This window comes from Pseudophryne corroboree, chromosome 6 (genome assembly GCF_028390025.1).
Source record: "Pseudophryne corroboree isolate aPseCor3 chromosome 6, aPseCor3.hap2, whole genome shotgun sequence".
NCBI classification, from domain to species: Eukaryota; Metazoa; Chordata; class Amphibia; order Anura; family Myobatrachidae; genus Pseudophryne; species Pseudophryne corroboree.
The window spans coordinates 103,916,608-103,939,324 of NC_086449.1; the positions used below are offsets into that span (position 1 = coordinate 103,916,608).

General features: G+C 47.1%; 1 protein-coding gene across 7 annotated transcripts in view; it reads left to right on the top strand.

The window, feature by feature from the left end:
* Nucleotides 1–16,552, top strand: part of PGLS (6-phosphogluconolactonase) — a 176,505-nt gene extending 159,953 nt beyond the window's left edge. For all 7 annotated transcript variants that reach the window (XM_063931574.1, XM_063931575.1, XM_063931578.1 and 4 more), the window contains exons 5-6: nucleotides 1,865–2,005; nucleotides 15,786–16,552. In XM_063931574.1, the coding sequence (XP_063787644.1) occupies nucleotides 1,865–2,005; nucleotides 15,786–15,923 (279 nt within the window). In that variant the 3' untranslated portion in view covers nucleotides 15,924–16,552. The remainder of the gene's footprint in view (nucleotides 1–1,864; nucleotides 2,006–15,785) is intronic.
* Nucleotides 16,553–22,717: the final 6,165 nt, after the last annotated feature.

A 22,717-nucleotide genomic window follows, 5' to 3' on the forward strand; every position in this document is an offset into this window, starting at 1 on the left:
AAGAGTTTATCATAATTATTTTGACTATCTGTATTGTTAGTGCTTAGAGTGTGCATCAGCATTTTCTTTTTCCTGTGTGGTCCTAGAAGCCTCAGCAAGTTAGCACCTTTTATGTTTAAAAATAGGGTGTGTAGTCCAAGTCCCCTCCTTTTAACTCTCCCATGAGTTCTTTTTTTGCCCAGACTTATGGTGGAATAATGACTGCCGACATTGAGGCAAGTGTGACCTTCAGTTCCTTAGATGTTTGTCTGGGTTTTAGCTTTTGTGACTTCTGTGATCTATGTCATCTATGCACGCTTGGAGGAATTTTGGTAGCCAGGCCACTCCTGGAAACATTCACTACTGGTCCAGGTTTTCTCCATTTGGAGTTAATAGCTCTCACTGTGGTGCGCTGGAATACCAAAGCATTTTGAAATTACTTTGTAATCCTTTCCAGACAAATCTGTTTCAATAACTTTTTCATCTCTTATGGAATTTTGTTTGATTGCGGCATACTGTGCTGCTTGATGAGAGCTTTTAGCCAACTTCACATTGCTGGAAAGGTTCTATATATGTTAGGTTTAGATTCAACAGGACTGGCAGTAGTCAAGCCTGATTGTGTCAAGTCTAATTTAACCTCATTATCAATTTAATTTGGTCCCCCGTCTGATGAGCTAAGATGGCCATACACTTTAAGATTATCTTTCTATCCAACTAGCAATGGTTCCTGCATTTCAGTTCACACATTAATAAGGGCTCTGTGGGAAGGTAAGACCTTGATAAATGTATATAATGTGATAGTATTAGAGATGTTAGGGGCCCATGCTATGAAGTCACCTGGTCGTATTACATGGGCCCACATATTTGCGCAAATGTGTGCTAAGAACTTCACTTATACTCCATGTTAATTGCGAGGATTTATCTAAATTATTCTTACTATCAGTGTTCTTAGTGCTTGAAGTGTGCATCTGCATTTCTCTTCTTCCAACTAGTTGACTGGTTGAAACAAAAATCTGGTAAGGTATGGGGGCAAATGACAACAGCCTTTCAGGCAAACTGGTTAAATCCGTTTGATTTTAAATGATTTGTCTGAATGACCATATTAGTCCATTTCTGGTGTTTTGGAGCAAATAGTCAATTGTCATTTGCTTCTCTACATTACCAATCTTTGTTCCAACCATCTTATGGTGCAACTACTGTATAGTTAACTAAGGGGGAAATTACTGTATCACACTGGGCCACTTGGTGTTGTACAGGTTGAGTATCCCATATCCAAATATTCCGAAATACGGAATATTCCGAAAAACTGAATTTTTTGAGCGAGATAATGTAGCCTTTGTCTTGTGATGGCTCAATGTACACACACTTTGATTAATACACAAAGTTATTAAAAATATTGTACTAAATGACCTTCAGGCTGTGTGTAAAAGATGTATATGAAACATAAATTAATTGTGTGAATCTACACACATTGTTTAATGCACAAAGTTATAAAAAATATTGGCTAAAATGACTTTCAGGCTGTGTGTATAATGTGTAAATGAAACACAAATGCATTCTGTGCTTAGACTTGGGTTCCATCGCCATGACATCTCATTATGGTATGCAATTATTCCAAAATACGGAAAAATCCGATATCCAAAATACTTCTGGTCCCAAGCATTTTGGATAAGGGATACTCAACCTGTATAACATAACTTTTTTACTTCAATAAATGAAATGATCATTTAAAAATTGTATTTTGTGTTCACTCAGGTTTACTTATATGCAAAAAAAAAAATATATAGAAGAAATCAGGAAGGGGGCAAAAACTTTTTCATGCCACTGTATATCCATCATTATCTCCTCCTATCACTGCTCTTTTCCTGCTCCTGTCTCCCAACAGGTGACAGACCAAGTTGTGGCTCCTATTAGTGATTCTCCCAAGCCACCACCCAAGCGAATCACTCTGACTCTCCCAGTGATTAATGCAGCTAAAACTGTGGTATTTGTGACCACTGGAGAGAGTAAAGCAGCAGTTTTAAAAGTAAGTTAGTTGCTAACTAGAACTTTACCATTCTCAATATTGTTATATCATTATTATATAAGTAAATCTACTTGAGAATTCCTTAGGAAATTTAAAAAATGTTTTGGTGTATGAAGCCTGAACAGCATGTAACTCTCTATTATAGGGTAGATGTACTAAGCCGTGGAGATAAAGTACCAACCAACCAACTCCTGTAATTTATCAAACACAGCCTGTTTCATGGCAAGTAGGAGCTGATTGGTAGTTTATCTCTCTCCAAGGCTGTAGTACGTGTCCCCTATATGTGTTGTGAAAATAGTAGCCGAAGGTTGTCCTGATATGGTATAGCTGTCCATATAATATATAGATATTTAAAACTAAAGCCAAACTTTAAATGTATCATAAGTTGTACTGATGGCTGGTAACCACACGCTTGATGCTGCTTACAGGTTGTTTAGTAGTTATGGAACCGGTCTTGAAAAGTTTCTTGCCAACATGTCCACAGCACATACAGAAACCTAGGCTTGGGTTTTAGTCCGTCATATCTGATAATATTTCATGCCTTTGTTGCCAGATTACATCTCTCCGTTTTTTTTCCGGACAAATCAAGAGCAGGTTTTTTTTGTTTTTTCTCTGACGTCCTAGTGGATGCTGGGAACTCCGTAAGGACCATGGGGAATAGCGGGCTCCGAAGGAGGCTGGGCACTCTAGAAAGATTTTTGACTACCTGGTGTGCACTGGCTCCTCCCACTATGACCCTCCTCCAAGCCTCAGTTAGATTTCGTGCCCGGCCGAGGTTGGATGCACACTAGGGGCTCTCCTGAGCCTTTAGAGAGAAAGTATAGAAATTAGGTTTTTTATGTTCAGTGAGACCTGCTGGCAACAGGCTCACTGCAGCGAGGGACTAAGGGGAGAAGAAGCGAACCTGCCTGCTTGCAGCCAGCTTGGGCTTCTTAGGCTACTGGACACCATTAGCTCCAGAGGGATCGACCGCAGGCCCAGTCCTTGGTGTTCGGTCCCGGAGCCGCGCCGCCGTCCCCCTTACAGAGCCAGAAGCAAGAAGAGGTCCGGAAAATCGGCGGCAGTAGACATCAGTCTTCACCAAGGTAGCGCACAGCACTGCAGCTGTGCGCCATTGCTCCTCACACACACTTCACACTCCGGTCACTGAGGGTGCAGGGCGCTGGGGGGGGGCGCCCTGAGAAGCAATAATAACACCTTGGCTGGCAAAAATACCACAATATATAGCCCCAGAGGCTATATATGTGGAAAATACCCCTGCCAGAATATAGGAAAAAGCGGGAGAATAGTCCGCGGAAAAGTGGCAGAGCTATCTCCCTCAGCACACTGGCGCCATTTCTCCCTCACAGCTCCGCTGGAAGGAAGCTCCCTGGCTCTCCCCTGCAGTCTACACTACAGAAAAGGGTAAAAAAGAGAGGGGGGGCACTAAATTTAAGGCGCAGTATACAGTTATATAGAAAAAGCAGCTATAGGGGACATAACTCAGTTAGTCCCTGCATTATATAGCGCTCTGGTGTGTGCTGGCATACTCTCACTCTGTCCCCCCAAAGGGCTTTTGTGGGTCCTGTCCTCTGTTAGAGCATTCCCTGTGTGTGTGCGGTGTGTCGGTACGGCTGTGTCGACATGTTTGATGAGGATAATGATGTGGAGACGGAGCAGATGCCTTTAGGAGGGATGTCACCCCCTGCGGGGCAGACACCTGAGTGGATGAGCTTATGGAAAGAAATGAGTGCACGTATAGACTCTTTACATAAGAAATTTGACGACATGCCAAATGTGGGACAGCCGACTTCTCAGCTCGTGCCCGTCCAGGCGTCTCAAAGGTCATCAGGGGCTCTGAAACGCCCGCTACCTCAGACCGCAGACGCAGATGTCGACACTGATACTGACACCAGTGTCGACGACGATGAGTCTAACCTGATGCCCACTAAGGCCATTCACTGCATGATTGAGGCAATGAAAGAGGTGTTACACATTTCTGATATAAATACAGGTACCACTAAAAAGGGTATTATGTTTGGGGAGAAAAAACTACCCGTAGTTTTTCCCCCATCAGATGAATTAAATGAAGTGTGTGAAGAAGCGTGGGCTTTCCCTGATAAAAAATTGGTAATTCCTAAGAAGGTACTAATGGCGTTCCCTTTCCCGCCAGAGGATAGGTCACGTTGGGAAACACCCCCTAGGGTGGATAAAGCGCTCACACGTTTGTCTAAAAAGGTGGCACTACCGTCTCCGGATACGGCCGCCCTCAAGGAACCTGCTGATAGAAAGCAGGAGGCGATCCTGAAGTCTGTATACACACACTCAGGCATTATACTTAGGCCAGCTATTGCGTCAGCATGGATGTGCAGTGCTGCCGCTGCGTGGTCAGATAAACTGTCAGAAAATATTGACACACTAGACAGAGACACGATCCTGTTAACCATAGACCATATCAAAGACTCAGTCTTATATATGAGAGATGCACAGAGGGAAATCTGCCGGCTGGCATCAAAAGTAAGTGCATTGTCCATTTCTGCTAGGAGAGGCTTATGGACTCGCCAGTGGACAGGAGATGAAGATTCTAAAAGGCACATGGAAGTTTTGCCTTATAAGGGTGAGGAATTATTTGGGGATGGTCTCTCGGACCTAGTTTCCACAGCAACGTCTGGGAAGTCAGCATTTTTACCCCATGTCCCCTCACAGCCTAAGAAGGCGCCGTTTTATCAGGTTCAGTCCTTTCGGACCCAGAAAAACAAGCGTGGAAAAGGCGGGTCTTTTCTGTCCAGAGGCAGAGGTAGGGGAAAAAGGCTGCAACAAACAGCAGGTTCCCAGGAGCAAAAGTCCTCCCCCGCTTCTTCTTCCAAGTCCGCCGCATGACGGTGGGGCTCCACAGGCGGAGCCAGGTACGGTGGGGGGCCGCCTCAAGAATTTCAGCGATCAGTGGGCTCGCTCACAGGTGGATCCCTGGATCCTTCAAATAGTATCTCAAGGGTACAAACTGGAATTCGAGGCGTCTCCACCCCACCGGTTCCTAAAATCTGCCTTGCCGATTGCTCCCTCAGACAGGGAGGCGGTGCTAGCGGCAATTCACAAGCTGTATTCCCAGCAGGTGATAATCAAGGTACCCCTACTTCAACAAGGCCGGGGTTACTATTCCACACTATTTGTGGTGCCGAAACCGTATGGTTCGGTGAGACCCATTCTAAATTTGAAATCCTTGAACACATTCATAAAAAAATTCAAGTTCAAGATGGAATCGCTCAGGGCGGTTATTGCAAGCCTGGACGAGGGGGATTACATGGTATCCCTGGACATCAAGGATGCTTACTTGCATGTCCCCATTTACCATCCTCACCAGGAGTACCTCAGATTTGTGGTACAGGATTGCCATTACCAATTCCAGACGCTGCCGTTTGGACTGTCCACGGCACCAAGGGTATTTACCAAGGTTATGGCGGAAATGATGATACTCCTTCGAAAAAAGGGAGTTTTAATTATCCCGTACTTGGACGATCTCCTAATAAAGGCGAGGTCCAAGGAACAGTTGTTGGTGGGAGTAGCACTATCTCAGGAAGTGCTGCACCAGCACGGCTGGATTCTGAATATCCCAAACTCACAGCTGGTTCCGACGACACGTCTACTGTTCCTGGGTATGATTCTGGATACAGTCCAGAAAAAAGTGTTTCTCCCGGAGGAGAAAGCCAGGGAGTTGTCATCTCTAGTCAGAGACCTCCTGAAACCAAAACAGGTATCGGTGCATCACTGCACGCGGGTCCTGGGAAAGATGGTAGCTTCTTACGAAGCAATTCCCTTCGTCAGGTTCCATGCCAGAATTTTTCAGTGGGACCTGTTGGACAAATGGTCCGGATCGCATCTTCAGATGCATCGCTTAATAACCCTGTCTCCAAGAACCAGGGTGTCTCTACTGTGGTGGCTGCAGAGTGCCCATCTTCTAGAGGGCCGCAGGTTCGGCATACAGGACTGGGTCCTGGTGACCACGGATGCCAGCCTTCGAGGCTGGGGGGCAGTCACACGGGGAAGAAACTTCCAAGGACTATGGTCGAGTCAGGAGACTTCCCTTCACATAAATATTCTGGAACTATGGGCCATTTACAATGCCCTAAGTCAAGCAAAATCCCTGCTCCTACACCAGCCGGTGCTGATCCAGTCAGACAACATCACGGCAGTCGCCCATGTAAATCGACAGGGCGGCACAAGAAGCAGGATGGCAATGGCAGAAGCCACAAGAATTCTCCGATGGGCGGAGAATCATGTACTAGCACTGTCAGCAGTGTTCATTCAGGGAGTGGACAACTGGGAAGCAGACTTCCTCAGCAGACACGACCTCCACCCGGGAGAGTGGGGACTTCATCCAGAAGTCTTCCAGATGCTGGTAAACCGTTGGGAAAAACCACAGGTGGACATGATGGCGTCCCGCCTCAACAAAAAGTTAAAAAGATATTGCGCCAGGTCAAGGGACCCTCAGGCGATAGCTGTGGACGCTCTAGTAACACCGTGGGTGTACCAGTCGGTTTATGTGTTCCCTCCTCTGCCTCTCATACCAAAGGTATTGAGAATAATAAGAAAGCGAGGAGTAAACACAATTCTCGTGGTTCCGGATTGGCCAAGACGAGCGTGGTACCCGGAACTTCAAGAGATGATCTCAGAGGACCCATGGCCTCTGCCACTCAGACAGGACCTGCTGCAGCAGGGGCCCTTTCTGTTCCAAGACTTACCGCGGCTGCGTTTGACGGCATGGCGGTTGAACGCCGGATCCTGAAGGAAAAGGGCATTCCGGAGGAAGTCATTCCTACGCTAATTAAAGCCAGGAAAGATGTAACTGCAAAGCATTATCACCGCATATGGCGGAAATATGTTGCTTGGTGCGAGGCCGGAAAGGCCCCAACAGAGGAATTTCAACTAGGTCGATTTCTGCATTTCCTGCAAGCAGGAGTGAATATGGGCCTAAAACTAGGCTCCATTAAAGTACAGATCTCGGCTCTGTCGATTTTCTTTCAAAAAGAACTAGCTTCAGTACCTGAAGTTCAGACATTTGTGAAAGGAGTGCTGCATATTCAGCCCCCGTTTGTGCCTCCTGTGGCACCTTGGGATCTCAACGTGGTGTTGAGTTTCTTAAAATCACATTGGTTTGAGCCACTAAAAACCGTGGATCTGAAATATCTCACGTGGAAAGTGGTCATGTTATTGGCCTTGGCTTCAGCCAGGCGAGTGTCAGAATTGGCGGCTTTATCATGTAAAAGCCCTAATCTGATTTTCCATATGGATAGGGCAGAATTGAGGACTCATCCCCAGTTTCTCCCTAAGGTGGTGTCAGCGTTTCACCTGAACCAGCCTATTGTGGTGCCTGCGGCTACTAGGGATTTGGAGGACTCCAAGTTGCTAGACGTTGTCAGGGCCCTGAAAATGTTTCCAGGACGGCTGGAGTCAGAAAATCTGACTCGCTGTTTATCCTGTATGCACCCAACAAGCTGGGTGCTCCTGCTTCTAAGCAGACTATTGCTCGCTGGATTTGTAGTACAATTCAGCTTGCACATTCTGTGGCAGGCCTGCCACAGCCAAAATCTGTAAATGCCCATTCCACAAGGAAGGTGGGCTCATCTTGGGCGGCTACCCGAGGGGTCTCGGCTTTACAACTTTGCCGAGCTGCTACTTGGTCAGGGGCAAACACGTTTGCAAAATTTTACAAATTTGATACCCTGGCTGAGGAGGACCTGGAGTTCTCTCATTCGGTGCTGCAGAGTCACCCGCACTCTCCCGCCCGTTTGGGAGCTTTGGTATAATCCCCATGGTCCTTACGGAGTTCCCAGCATCCACTAGGACGTCAGAGAAAATAAGAATTTACTCACCGTTAATTCTATTTCTCGTAGTCCGTAGTGGATGCTGGGCGCCCATCCCAAGTGCGGATTGTCTGCAATACTTGTAAATAGTTATTGTTAACTAAAGGGTTATTGTTGAGCCATCTGTTGAGAGGCTCTGTTGTTTTCATGCTTTAAAACTGGATATAGTATCACGAGTTGTACGGTGTGATGGGTGTGGCTGGTATGAGTCTTACCCGGGATTCAAAATCCTTCCTTATTATGTCAGCTCGTCCGGGCACGGTGTCCTAACTGAGGCTTGGAGGAGGGTCATAGTGGGAGGAGCCAGTGCACACCAGGTAGTCATAAATCTTTCTAGAGTGCCCAGCCTCCTTCGGAGCCCGCTATTCCCCATGGTCCTTACGGAGTTCCCAGCATCCACTACGGTCTACGAGAAATAGAATTACCGGTGAGTAAATTCTTATTTTTTCTTTTAACTTATTTGTGTTTTGTAGTAAATTTCATCTTTATCAGATTGGACTTTTGTTTAGTGTATAGTATATTACTTACATTATTCAAGGATAACCAAACACAATTACCAAATACAACGAAAACAATCAAAAGGATCTGCACTTCAAATCACGAGTGTAGCTGAAAGTTACAGGTGGGGATCTTCACCCAAAAAAGACACTAGCAATGAAGAGTGTAACCCAGCGCAACCTTTAGGACAGTATTCAGACCAATACCATACATTAATGAGTGTCCTCCCAAATGTCCACAGTCCACTCAGTATTCCAGTGGATAATAAATCCAGTAGACGTAGTAAATTCTTATCACATCCACATTCACACGGTCTTTTTGATCTTCTCAGACTCCCATTTATTTACCCATGCATGAAAAAATGGGAGATGAAGGCTTCATAGTAGTGAAATACCGTTTTTTATTATAGGTGGGTGTAAAATCAATTAAAAATGTAAAAAATCCACCTAAACAATACAATCCACGATTAGACAGACCGGAGAGTGTACCGTATTGCATGGGGGTACAGGGCACACCTATGTTGTGTTGTGGAGGCATGCGTTCAACTTCTAAATATTTGTTCGATTCCCCCCCCTAGAAATATTATTAATAAAATAAGTGTTTATAGCTGGTGGGATCCATATTCGGAAGAGGAATACATAGTGCTTAATGTCTTAATAAAGACGTGTGTTAATCTTTCTAAATAACATTTAATTGTACCAATAGGGCTACACTTACAGTAAGAACCAATGGGATTACTCTGTATTATAGTATACAAAATACAAATAAAGTCGGATAATTCACCTTGTGTATTTATTGGTAGTGTCTGCCAAAGATCAAGTAGGTGAGGCAGAACCGTAATTTTTACTGTGGCCATATGACTGAACCGATGACTAACCTATTCCAAGCTGATAAATCAGATCTGATGAAAGCTAGGTGCCTCAGAAAATTGGCGTTATATAGATCAGTGTAAGATTTGGTGAGTTAAACCCCTAGATATTTCATTTTATATGAGGCTTCCACTTGATCAGGTAAGATGTTTGTAGAAAAGTGAGGTCTACTGAAGAGATATTGAGGTCCATTATTTTAGATTTATCAGTGTTGATTTTGTAGTTGGAAAGCCAACCATAAGCGTCTACTAAATCAAACTGGGGAGAGATTGTCTGGGATTAATCAGAGTCTGGGATTATCACGCTATCTGCAGATAGTGCTATTTTATGATTTCTATATCCCACAGTGATGCCTGAGATAGTACTGATAAGTCTGATTTTAGCAGGCTATGGGTCCATCACTAGAGCAAACAAAAGTGGGGAGAGGTGGCAACTCTGGCTACTGCCATTTCCTATAGCAAAGGGGTCAGAAGACAGGCTGCTAACTTGCACAAAAGCAGAAGGGTTATGATATAAAGATGCCCTACCATTATAGAATTAACCCTTAAATCCCATACTTTGAAGTGTCTGATGCATAAAAGACCAGGCAACTCTGCTGAAAGCCTTTTCTGCATCAAGAGCTACCACCAGGGCTGACAAAGACCAGTATGAATTTAATTAATGAGGCACTTTGTATTGTGAAAAGATCATCTTAAAGTGGGCATATCATTGTGCATGCACAGCTCACTGAAAGGGTGTAGCGTGGTATGCCGGCAGCCAGCATACCAGCGTCGGGATCCCGACCGCCAGCGTACCGGCAGCTGGGCGAGCGCAAATGAGCCCCTTGCGGGCTCGCTGCGCTCGCCACACTGCGGGCACGATGGCGTGCTACTTATTCTCCCTCCGGGGGTGTCGTGGACCCCCAAGAGGGAGAATAGTTGTCTGGATTCCGGCGCCGGTATACTGAATGCCGGGTTCCCAACAACCGGCATACTGAATACCACCCCTGCGGAATCCACATTCATCCACAGCTCTGTGGAACTCTCATTTCGTCGACATTCCCTGGTTAAAATGTTTCTCGCACGTCCTAGAGGATGCTGAGGACTCCGTAAGGACCATGGGGTATCGACGGGCTCCGCAGGAGATAGGGCACCTAAAAATAACTTTTACTATGGGTGTGCACTGGCTCCTCCCTCTATGCCCCTCCTCCAGACCTCAGTTAGATCTTGTGCCCAGAGTAGAATGGGTGCACTGCAGAGAGCTCTCCAGAGTTTTCTGTTGAAAAATAATTTTGTTAGGTTTTTTATTTTCAGGGAGTCCTGTTGGCGACAGGCTCCCTGCATCGTGGGACTGAGGGGAGAGAAGCAGGGCTGGCTTAACGGTTGTGCTCTGTTTCTAAGGCTACTGGACACCATTAGCTCCATAGGGAGTCGGAACACAGGTCTCACCTGGGGTTCGTCCCGGAGCCGCGCCGCCGTCCTCCTCACAGATGCCGAAGATAGAAGCCGGGTGAGTATGAGAAGGCAGAAGACATCATAGGTGGCAGAAGACATCATAGGCGGCAGAAGACATCAAATCTTCATGAGGTACCGCTGCGCGCCATTGCTCCCATTCACACACACAGAGAAGCACTGAAGGGTGCAGGGGGGGCGGGGGCGCCCTGCAGCAATAAACCTCACATTTGGGCACTGTCAAGGTAGATTAGGCTGCTGGGCAGTAATTCTACGATCCCCCGCCATTTTCTATAAAAAAATCACCGGGACCGAAGCCCGCCGTCGGGTGGGCGGAGCTTGATCCCCAGCACTAACCAGCACCATTTTCTCCACAGAAGCTGCATGAGGAAAATGCTGGCTCCCTGGTTTCTCCCCTGCTGAACATTCAGGCTGGAAAAAAGAGGAGGGGGCATTTTGGGCGCAGTGAGTGGGAATCTGGTAATATATATATATAATATATATATATAAAAGCGCTATCTGGGCATATCTTTCCAGTGTTATTAAGTGCTGGGTGTGTGCTGGCATATTCTCTCTCTGTCTCCCCTAAGGGCCTGGTTGGGGTTTTGTCCCCTTATAGTTTAATCCCTGTGTGTGTGGGGTGTCGGTACGTGGTGTCGACATGTCTGAAGCGGAAGGCTTTTCCAAGGAGGAGGTGGAGCAAATGAGTGGTGTGTCCCCGTCGGTTGTGCCGACTCAGGAATGGATGGACATGTGGCATATGTTGAATGCAAGTGTGGCATCCTTACATAAGAGGCTTGATAAGGCTGAATTAGGGGGTACATCAGGGGGTCAGTCCTCGGATTGGACCGTCTCACAGGGCCCGTAGGGGTCTCAAAAGCGTCCCTTAACACAAGACACTACTACCGACACGGACTCTGATTCCAGTGTCGACTATGACGAAGTGAAATTGCACCCTAGGGTGACAAAAAGCATTCAGTGTATGATTGTGGCAATAAGGGATGTTTTGCATATTGCGGATGAACCCTCGGTCCCCGACACAAGGGTGCACATGTTTAAGGGAAAAAAACAGATTATAAATTTTCCCACATCTCATGAACTAAATGATTTCTTTGAAAAAGCTTGGGAGACTCTGGAAAAGAGACCGCAGATACCCAAAAGAATTTATATGGCATACCCCTTCCCTAAACAGGACAGGGAGCGTTGGGAATCACCCCCCACTGGGGACAAGGTCTTATTTATGAGGGATGCTCAAAGGGACATTGGTTTGCTGGCTTCTAGGGCCAATGCCATGTCTATCTCTGCGAGAAGATCATTATGGACTCGCCAATGGACGGGTGATGCAGATTCCAAAAAACATATGGAAGTTCTACCCTATAAGGGAGATGTATTGTTTGGGGATGGGCTGACGGACCTGGTTTCCACAGCTACAGCAGGTAAATCAAACTTTTTACCATTTATTTCCCAACAGCAAAAGAAAGTACCACCCTATCAGATGCAGTCCTTTCGGTCGCACAAGTCCAGAAGAGGTCGGGGATCCTCCTTCCTCACCAGAGGTAAGGGCAGAGGCAAAAGAGCATCTGCTTCGGCAGGTGCCCAGGAACAAAAGTCCTCCCCGGCTACTCCAAAGCCCACATCATGACGCTGGGGCTCCCCTGAGGGAGTCCGCACCGGTGGGGGCACGTCTTCGACTTTTCAGCCAGGCTTGGGTCAGCTCAGGCCTGAATCCTTGGGTGTTGGAAATAGTTTCCCAGGGTTACAAACTGGAATTTGAGGAGGTGCCCCCGCGCCGATTTTTCAAATCGGCCCTACCAGCTTCCACATCTGAACGGGATGTAGTCTTAGCTGCAATTCAAACGCTGTGTCTACAGCAAGTAATAATCAGGGTTCCCCTGAACCAGCAGGGAAGAAGTTACTACTCAACCCTATTTGTGGTCCCGAAACCGGACGGTTCGGTCAGACCTATTTTGAATCGGAAGTCCCTAAACCTGTACATAAAAAGATTCAAATTCAAAATGGAATCGCTCAGAGCGATAATAGCCAATATGGAGGAGGGGGAGTTTATGGTGTCTCTGGACATAAAGGATGCGTACCTTCATGTCCCCATATATTCCCCCCATCAGGAGTACCGGAGATTCGCTGTACAGGATTGTCAATACCAATTTCAGACGTTGCTGTTTGGGCTTTCCATGACCCGAGGATTTTCACCAAGATAATAGCGGAAATGATGGTGGTCCTGCGCAAGCATGGAGTCACAATTATCCCATACTTGGACGATCTCCTACTAAAAGTGAGATCCAGAGGGAAATTGCTGAGCAGCGTGGCGCTCACTCTGAGAGTGCTCCAGCAACACTGTTGGATTCTAAATCTACTGAAGTCACAGTTGATTCCGACAACTCGGCTAAAGTTCCTAGGTATGATACTGGATACGGAACAAATGAAGGTCTTTCTCCCACTGGAGAAAGCCCAGGACATCCAGAACATGGTCAGAGACCTGCTAAAAACGAAAAGGGTGTTCGTTCACTAATGCACTCGAGTTCTGGGAAAAATGGTGGCGGCCTACGAGGCCATTCCCTTCGGAAGGTTCCATGCAAGGACTTTTCAATGGGACCTTCTGGACAAGTGGTCCGGGTCCCATCTGCACTTGCATCAGAAAATAACTCTGTACCCAGGGGCCAAGGTGTCTCTCCTGTGGTGGTTGCAAAGTACTCACCTGCTGGAGGGTCGCAGGTTCGGAATTCAGGATTGGATCCTGGTTACCACGGACGAGAGCCTCCGAGGATGGGGAGCAGTCACACAAGGAAGAACTTTTCAGGGACTGTGGTCAGAACAGGAGTCCTGTCTACACATCAATGTGTTGGAACTCAGGGCCATTTACATCGGCCTTCGACAAGCGGAGAGTCTTCTGATTCAATCGGACAATGTCACAGCAGCGGCTCATGTGAATCGCCAAGGCGGGACAAGAAGCAGAGTTGCGATGGCGGAAGCCACCAGGATTCTTCGCTGGGCGGAAAATCACGTAAGCGCTCTGTCGGCTGTCTTCATTCCAGGAGTGGACAACTGGGAAGCAGACTTCCTCAGCAGACACGATCTCCATCCAGGAGAGTGGGGACTTCATCAAGAAGTCCATGCAGACGTAACGCGTCTTTGGGGAACTCCTCAAGTAGACATGATGGCGTCAAACCTCAACAAAAAGCTTTGGAGGCATTGTGCCAGGTCTCGGAACCCTCAGGCAGTAGCAGTAGACACTCTGGTAACACCACAACATCAACACAACAACACAACATCACAAAAGTGTTGAGGATCATAAGACAAAGAAGAGTACAGACGATACTCGTTGTCCCAGACTGGCCTTGAAGGGCCTGGTACTCGGATCTACAAGAGATGCTCACAGGAGATCCCTGGCCTCTTCCTCTGAGGAAAGACCTGTTGCAACAGGGGCCCTGTGTATTTCAAGACTTACCGCGGTTACGTTTGACGGCATGGCGGTTGAACGGCAAATCCTAGCGAAAAAGGGGATTCCGGAAAAGGTCATCCCTACTTTAATAAAGGCTAGGAAGGAGGTGACGGTAAAACATTATCACTGTATCTGGCGAAAGTATGTGTCTTGGTGTGAGACCAAGAATGCACATACGGAAGATTTTCATCTGGGTCGTTTTCTCCACTTCCTACAGACAGGAGTGGATATGGGCCTGAAATTAGGCTCTGTTAAGGTACAGATTTCGGCCCTCTCGATTTTCTTTCAGAAGGAATTGGCTTCTCTTCCAGAAGTCCAGACGTTTGTAAAGGGAGTGCTGCACATCCAGCCCCCTTTTGTGCCTCCAGTGGCACCATGGGACCTGAATGTGGTGTTGCAGTTCCTAAAATCACACTGGGTTGAACCGCTTAACAAGGTTGAGTTGAAATTTCTTACCTGGAAGGTGGTCATGTTGTTGGCCTTAGCATCAGCAAGGCGAGTGTCAGAATTGGCGGCTTTGTCACACAAGAGCCCCTACTTGATTTTTCATGTGGATCGAGCTGAATTGAGGACACGTCCGCAATTTTTGCGTAAAGTGGTTTCTTCATTCCATATGAATCAACCTATTGTGGTGCCTGTGGCTACAAGTGACCTGGAGGATTCCAGATCCCTGGACGTAGTCAGGGCCTTAAAGATTTATGTAGCCAGGACGGCTAGAATTAGGAAAACAGAGGCTCGGTTTGTCCTGTATGCTGCTAATAAGATTGGCGCACCTGCTTCGAAGCAGACTATTGCTCGCTGGATCTGTAATACGATTCAGCAGGCTCATTCTACGGCTGGATTGCCGGTACCAAATTCGGTTAAGGCCCATTCCACTAGGAAGGTGGGCTCTTCTTGGGCAGCTGCCCGAGGCGTCTCGGCATTACAGCTTTGCCGAGCGGCGACTTGGTCCGAGTCAAACACTTTTGCTAAATTCTACATGTTTGATACCCTGGCTGATGAGGACCTAGCGTTTGCTCAGTCGGTGCTGCAGAGTCATACGCACTCTCTCGCCCGATTGGATGCTTTGGTATAAATCCCATGGTCCTTACGGAGTCTCAGCATCCTCTAGGACGTAAGAGAAAATAAGATTTTAAACCTACCGGTAAATCTATTTCTCCTAGTCCGTAGAGGATGCTGGGCGCCCGTCCCAGAGCGGAAACTCTGCAAGACTTGTATATAGTTGTTGCTTACATAAGAGTTCTGTTACAGTTGGAATCGGTCTTGGACCGTTACTGTTATTGTTCTTACGGTTAACTGGTTATGTATGATCCAGGTTACATGGTATGATTGGTGTGGGCTGGTATGAATCTCTCCCTTGGATTTCTAAATTCTGCCTTGTATTGTCCATCTCCTCTGGGCACAGTTCTCTAACTGAGGTCTGGAGGAGGGGCATAGAGGGAGGAGCCAGTGCACACCCATAGTAAAAGTTATTTTTAGGTGCCCTATCTCCTGCGGAGCCCGTCTATACTGCATGGTCCTTACGGAGTCCCCAGCATCCTCTACGGACTAGGAGAAATAGATTTACCGGTAGGTTTAAAATCTTATTTTTTCTTTTTAACAGTTCTTATTGGTTTATTATTAACATTGCACTTTTTTACTTTTTGTGATGTACATATAAACGTAATTACCTCATATGCCTTTCAGCGTATCCTCCAGGTAGAGGAGTCTGATCCATTGCCAGCTGCACGAGTCTCCCCATCGAATGGTAAATTGCTCTGGTTCCTCGATGAATCTGCGGCTCGGGATTTGACGTGTCCTGTAGAGAAACACTCTGTCCTGTAATGTCTCCAAGAGCACAGCATCCGGAGTGGGTTCAGAACCAGAGTCCGGAGATCCCCACACCACATCCTTGGGTCAACCAGGGCCACAGGCAGAAGCAGAGAGCTGGACAGAGCAGAGCTACAGGTCACAGTCAAGCCAAGGACAAGACCGCCAATGGGATGAAGAGACATAACAAAAAAGTACTGGTTGTTCTGAACTTATAAATGTATAATGGGCACAGTGACTTTCTGGACCAAAGACTGAACTTGAACAAAAGCCACGGATACATAGACAGTCACCTAAGCCACAGATGGAGCTGGATCAGAACCAAGATGGAGGACCATGAAAATAAAGACAGGTATCCAGAGATGAACCCACAGAACCATAGCCAGATCCTCAGACCTATCGGCACACAGAACCGAAGACAACATCATGGGCAGAACATCAAGCGTGCAGATCTGCCCTGCATATCCTCCCCCTCTATATTCTTGACTCTGCCCACTGTACCCTTCAAAATCTGTCCCCCTCTCACATCTGCCTTCCGCTAGGATCTGCTCCTCCATGTTAGATGATCCAAAATATGTTAAATGATTTGCACATTCTTAACGTATCACATGAATGAACAGTAATAAAATAATTATTTGATTGAAGTGTTTTGTAATCAATATGTAACTGCATACATTGAGACAAAGAGCCCATAATGTGCTATGGAACTCCAAATAAACAGTTTACATGTACATAAGAGGAAGAGAATTTATAGGTTAAATTGATATGCATTTCTGATGCTCGTTTCTCAGTACCATCACTAGTTTGTAACGTATAGCAATAATAGGCTATATTCAGATAAGCGCTGTTTCAGTTTAAAAATTGCCTGCTTACATTGTGCGGATTTGACAAGTTGAGTTTTGGACAACAATTGCTCAATAAAACATGCCTCTCTTTATAACAAATAGTGAGGTTGTCAAAGTATGGAGGTACTCGCAAGCTATTTATCTGGAGAATGTACCCAGAATGACCCAGCAAAGACTCTTGCACAAGATTAGTGTTCTCTGGGCTACCTTTCATCTACTTTCCACCCTCAATACAGTGAACATGGGAACATATTTAGAAGTCCTAGCAAAAGATCTGATAAAAGTATGCATTAAGTTTATTAGGGCACTCTTCAAAACATAAATCACACTAGCAAATGGAACAAAACATTTAAAAGCAACGGTATACCAGTCTCTTAGTGACTGATCTTGGAGTCTTTGTTTGATCCTAGGTTCTAGGGACTTCACTCCTGATGCTGCCAGAGAGCAGTGGTCCTGTTTCACGATCACCCTGCTATCGGCAGCCCCACACAGCCACAAGAACTGTGGGGATCCCCCAAAAAAATCTTGCTGATTCACATAGTTCTTCAGTAACACTATGATTCTTCAGTCAGTCCAGCAAGAGCCATAATCCCTCACAAGTCCTGACATTTATCTGAGGCACACCAAGGACTGGAAAATACCCAATACAGCAATATGAGCTCCGTATATATCAGTGACATGCGGTGAGGTGCGGCAGAGCCGTTCCTGTCATACTAACATATACGTCAGAGTTATGACTATATAAAGTATGTGAAAAATACAAAGATTATATTAGAGAGATCTTTTTTGTATTACTGTAATCATTTTTATAGTCCAAACTCTGGAGTAAAAAGTCTATGGCAGGTGAGGCAGTGCCTCCCTGCACATCTCTGAGCAAAACTTAGCAAATTTCTAGCAGTATATGCTGCTGCACTTATGTATAATGCCCACATGCACCCGTGGGCTCATATGTTGTGTGTAAATCTGGCTCTGGTACTAGCCAGTGCCTGCTGAGCCATTTACCCCTCTGTATGTCTCTGGATTGCCATATTGGGATTTATTCATGAAGCAGTGAAAAGAGTGGAGAAGTTGCCCGTGGCAACCAATCGGCATCTCCCATACATTTTATAGAATGTACTACTTGTAAACTCTTCATTCGAAAGCTGATTGGTTGCCATGGGCAACTTCTCCTTTACTCCACTCTTTTCACTGCTTCATGATCAGACCTCAATATCTTTTTAATATGGGACACCTATGATTTACACAGATTCTATGGCTGACTCCATTCAAGTCTGCATTTCACCTGGTTTTGATCAGCCGCAAAACCTGTGTAAATCATAGGTGCCAGTGGCGGAACTACCACCAGTGCAAGCGGTGCCTTGCGCTGTGGCCTGCCACTGTCAAGGGGCCCAAAGCTAGCGTGGCATGTAATGAGTCAAACTGACTTATTACATACCGCCTGCCGCTGTGGGCCAGAGGAGAGGAGCAGCAGGGACGCAGCCACGGGGAGGTGGAGGGAGGGGGACTCGGGAGCCGCAGCAGCGCACTGTAATTGGTGGAGGCGCTGCTGCAGCTGTCCATCTCCTTCCATATAGGCTGGCAGCTGCTGTGAATGCTGGGATGCGCTTCCCTCATCACAGCAGCGGCGGCCAGCCTATGTCAAAGGAGAGGGACAGCTGCAGCGGCGAATGCACCAATTACACTGCGCTGCTGCAGCTCCAGTCCCGAGTCCCCCTCCCTCCTCCCTGCCTGCCCGAGATCATCATCTGCCTGCAACTATCTGCCTAACTGTCTGAGCCAACGGAGACAGTAAGTATAATCTATTCTGTCTGTCTGTCTACATGTATAAAAAGGGGGACTGTCTGCGGTAATGTGTTAAAAAAATAAATAAATAAGGGACTGTCTGCCGTAATATGTAAAAGGGGGACTGTCGTAATGTGTAAAAAGGGGACGCTTTCTGCCGTAATGTGTAAAAAGGGACGCTGTCTGCTGTAATGTGTAAAAAGGGGGACGCTGCCTGCCGTAATGTGTAAAAAGGGGGACGCTGTCTGCCGTAATGTGTAAAAAGGGGGACGCTGTCTGCCGTAATGTGTAAAAAGGGGGACACTGTCTGCCGTAATGTGTAAAAAGGGGAATCTGTCCGCCGTATTGTGTAAAAGGGGCTCTACCTGGTGTAGTGGCGCTACTGTGCGGCGTAATTTGAATAATGGAGACTACTGTGCGTGTAATATGAATTAATATTTCTCTAACGTCCTAAGTGGATGCTGGGGACTCCGTAAGGACCATGGGGAATAGCGGCTCCGCAGGAGACTGGGCACATCTAAAGAAAGCTTTAGGACTATCTGGTGTGCACTGGCTCCTCCCCCCATGACCCTCCTCCAAGCCCCAGTTAGATCTCTGTGCCCGAACGAGAAGGGTGCACACTAGGGGCTCTCCTGAGCTTCTTAGTGAAAGTTTTAGATTAGGTTTTTTATTTTCAGTGAGACCTGCTGGCAACAGGCTCACTGCATCGAGGGACTAAGGGGAGAAGAAGCGAACTCACCTGCGTGCAGAGTGGATTGGGCTTCTTAGGCTACTGGACATTAGCTCCAGAGGGACGATCACAGGCCCAGCTTGGATGGGTCCCAGAGCCGCGCCGCCGGCCCCCTTACAGAGCCAGAAGGCAGAAGAGGTCCGGAAAATCGGCGGCAGAAGACGTCCTGTCTTCAACAAGGTAGCGCACAGCACTGCAGCTGTGCGCCATTGCTCTCAGCACACTTCACACTTCGGTCACTGAGGGTGCAGGGCGCTGGGGGGGGGGGGGGGGCGCCCTGAGACGCAATAAAAACACCTTGGATGGCAAAAAAAATGCATCACATATAGCTCCTGGGCTATATGGATGCATTTAACCCCTGCCAGAATCCATAAAAAAGCAGGAGAAAAGTCCACGAAAAAGGGGCGGAGCCTATCTCCTCAGCACTCTGGCGCCATTTTCCCTCACAGCTCCGTTGGAGGGAAGCTCCCTGTCTCTCCCCTGCAGTCACTACACTACAGAAAGGGTTAAAAAAAAGAGGGGGGCACTAATTAGGCGCAGTATTAACTATACAGCAGCTATAAGGGGAAAAACACTTATATAAGGTTATCCCTGTATATATATAGCGCTCTGGTGTGTGCTGGCAAACTCTCCCTCTGTCTCCCCAAAGGGCTAGTGGGGTCCTGTCCTCTATCAGAGCATTCCCTGTGTGTGTGCTGTATGTCGGTACTTTTGTGTCGACATGTATGAGGAGAAAAATGATGTGGAGACGGAGCAGATTGCCTGTAATAGTGATGTCACCCCCTAGGGGGTCGACACCTGAGTGGATGAACTGTTGGAAGGAATTACGTGACAGTGTCAGCTCTGTATAAAAGACAGTGGTTGACATGAGACAGCCGGCTACTCAGCTTGTGCCTGTCCAGACATCTCATAGGCCGTCAGGGGCTCTAAAGCGCCCGTTACCTCAGATGGCAGATATAGACGCCGACACGGATACTGACTCCAGTGTCGACGGTGAAGAGACGAATGTGACTTCCAGTAGGGCCACACGTTACATGATTGAGGCAATGAAAAATGTTTTACACATTTCTGATAATACGAGTACCACCAAAAAAGGGGTATTATGTTCGGTGAGGAAAAACTACCTGTAGTTTTCCTGAATCTGAGAAATTAAATGAGGTGTGTGATGATGCGTGGGTTTCCCCCGATAACGGATAATTTCTAAAATGTTATTGGCATTATATCCTTTCCCGCCAGAGGTTAGGGTGCGTTGGGAAACACCCCCTAGGGGGGATAAAGCGCTCACACGCTTGTAAGGGCTCTACCTTCGCCTGAGATGGCCGCCCTTAAGGATCCTGCTGATAGAAAGCAGGAGGGTATCCTAAAAGGTATTTACACACATACTGGTGTTATACTGCGACCAGCAATCGCATCAGCCTGGATGTGCAGTGCTGGGTTGGCGTGGTCGGATTCCCTGACTGAAAATATTGATACCCTAGATAGGGACAGTATATTTTTGCCTATAGAGCATTTAAAAGATGCATTTTTATATATGCGTGATGCACAGCGGAATATTTGCCGACTGGCATCAAGTCTAAGCGCGTTGTCCATTTCTACCAGTAGAGGGTTATGGACACGTCAGTGGTCAGGTGATGCGTATTCCAAACGGCATTTGGAAGTATTGCTTTATTAAGGGAGGAGTTATTTGGGGTCAGTCTTTCAGACCTGGTGGCCACGGCAACAGCTGGGAATTCCACGTTTGTACCCCAGGTCGCCTCTCAACATGAGAAGACGCCGTATTATCAGGCGCAGTCTTTTCGTGGACAAGCGGGTAAAAGGTTCCTCATTTCTGCCCCGTGACAGAGGGAGAGGAAAAAGGCTGCAGAAATCAGCCAGTTCCCAGGAACAGAAACCCTCTCCCGCCTCTGCCAAGCCCTCAGTATCTGCTGGGGCTTTACAAGCAGAATCAGGCACGGTGGGGGGCCCGTTTCAATGAATTTCAGCGCGCAGTGGGCTCACTCGCAAGTAGACCCCTGGATCCTTCAGGTGATATCTCAGGGGTACAAATTAGAATTCGAGACGTCTCCCCCTCGCCGTTTCCTAAAGTCGGCTTTACCGATGTCTCCTTCTGACAGGGAGACAGTTTTGGAAGCCATTCACAAGCTGTATTCCCAGCAGGTGATAATCAAGATACCCCTCCTGCAACAGGGAACGGGGTATTATTCCACACTGTTGTGGTACCGAAGCCGAACGGCTCGGTGAGACCGATTCTAAATCTAAAATCTTTGAACACTTACGTACAGAGGTTCAATTCAAGATTGAGTCACTCAGAGCAGTGATTGCGAACCTGGAAGAAGGGGACTACATGATGTCTCGGGACATCAAGGATGCTTACCTTCATGTCAAAATTTACCCTTCTCACCAAGGGTACCTCAGGTTTATGGTACAGAACTGTCACTATCAGTTCAGACGCTGCCGTATGGATGGTACACGGCACCCCGGGTCTTTACCAAGGTAATGGCCGAAATGATGATATTCCTTCGAAGGAAGTGAATTTTAGTTATCCCTTCCTTGGACAATTCCCTGATAAGGGTAAGATCCAGGGAACAGTTGGAGGTCGGTGTAGCACTATCTCAGGTAGTGTTGCGGCAGCACGATTGGATTCTCAATATTCCAAAATCGCACCTGGTTCCGACGACGTGTCTTCTGTTCCTAGGGATGATCATGGACACAGTCCAGAAAAAGGTGTTTCTCCCGGAGGAGAAAGCCAGGGAGTTATCCGAGCTAGTCAGGAACCTCCTAAAACCGAGCCAAGTCTCAGTGCATCAATGCACAAGGGTTCTGGGTAAAATGGTGGCTTCCTACGAAGCAATCCCATTCGGCAGATTCCACGCAAGAACTTTCCAGTGGGACCTGCTGGACAAATGGTCCGGATCGCATCTTCAGATGCATCAGCGGATAACCCTGTCACCAAGGACAAGGGTGTCCCTCCTGTGGTGGTTGCAGAGTGCTCATCTTCTAGAGGGCCGCAGATTAGGCATTCAGGACTGGGTCCTGGTGACCACGGATGCCAGCCTGCGAGGCTGGGGAGCAGTCACATAGGGAAGGAATATCCAGGGCTTATGGTCAAGCCTGGAGACATCACTTCACATAAATATCCTGAAGCTAAGGGACGTTTACAATGCTCTAAGCTTAGCAAGACCTCTGCTTCAAGGTCAGCCGGTGTTGATCCAGTCGGACAACATCACGGCAGTCACCCACGTAAACAGACAGAGTGGCACAAGAAGCAGGAGGGCAATGGCAGAAGCTGCAAGGATTCTTCGCTGGGCGGAAAATCATGTGATAGCACTGTCAGCAGTATTCATTCCGGGAGTGGACAACTGGGAAGCAGACTTCCTCAGCACGACCTCCACCCGGGAGAGTGGGGACTTCACCCAGAAGTCTTCCACATGATTAAAAACTCGACAGGTATT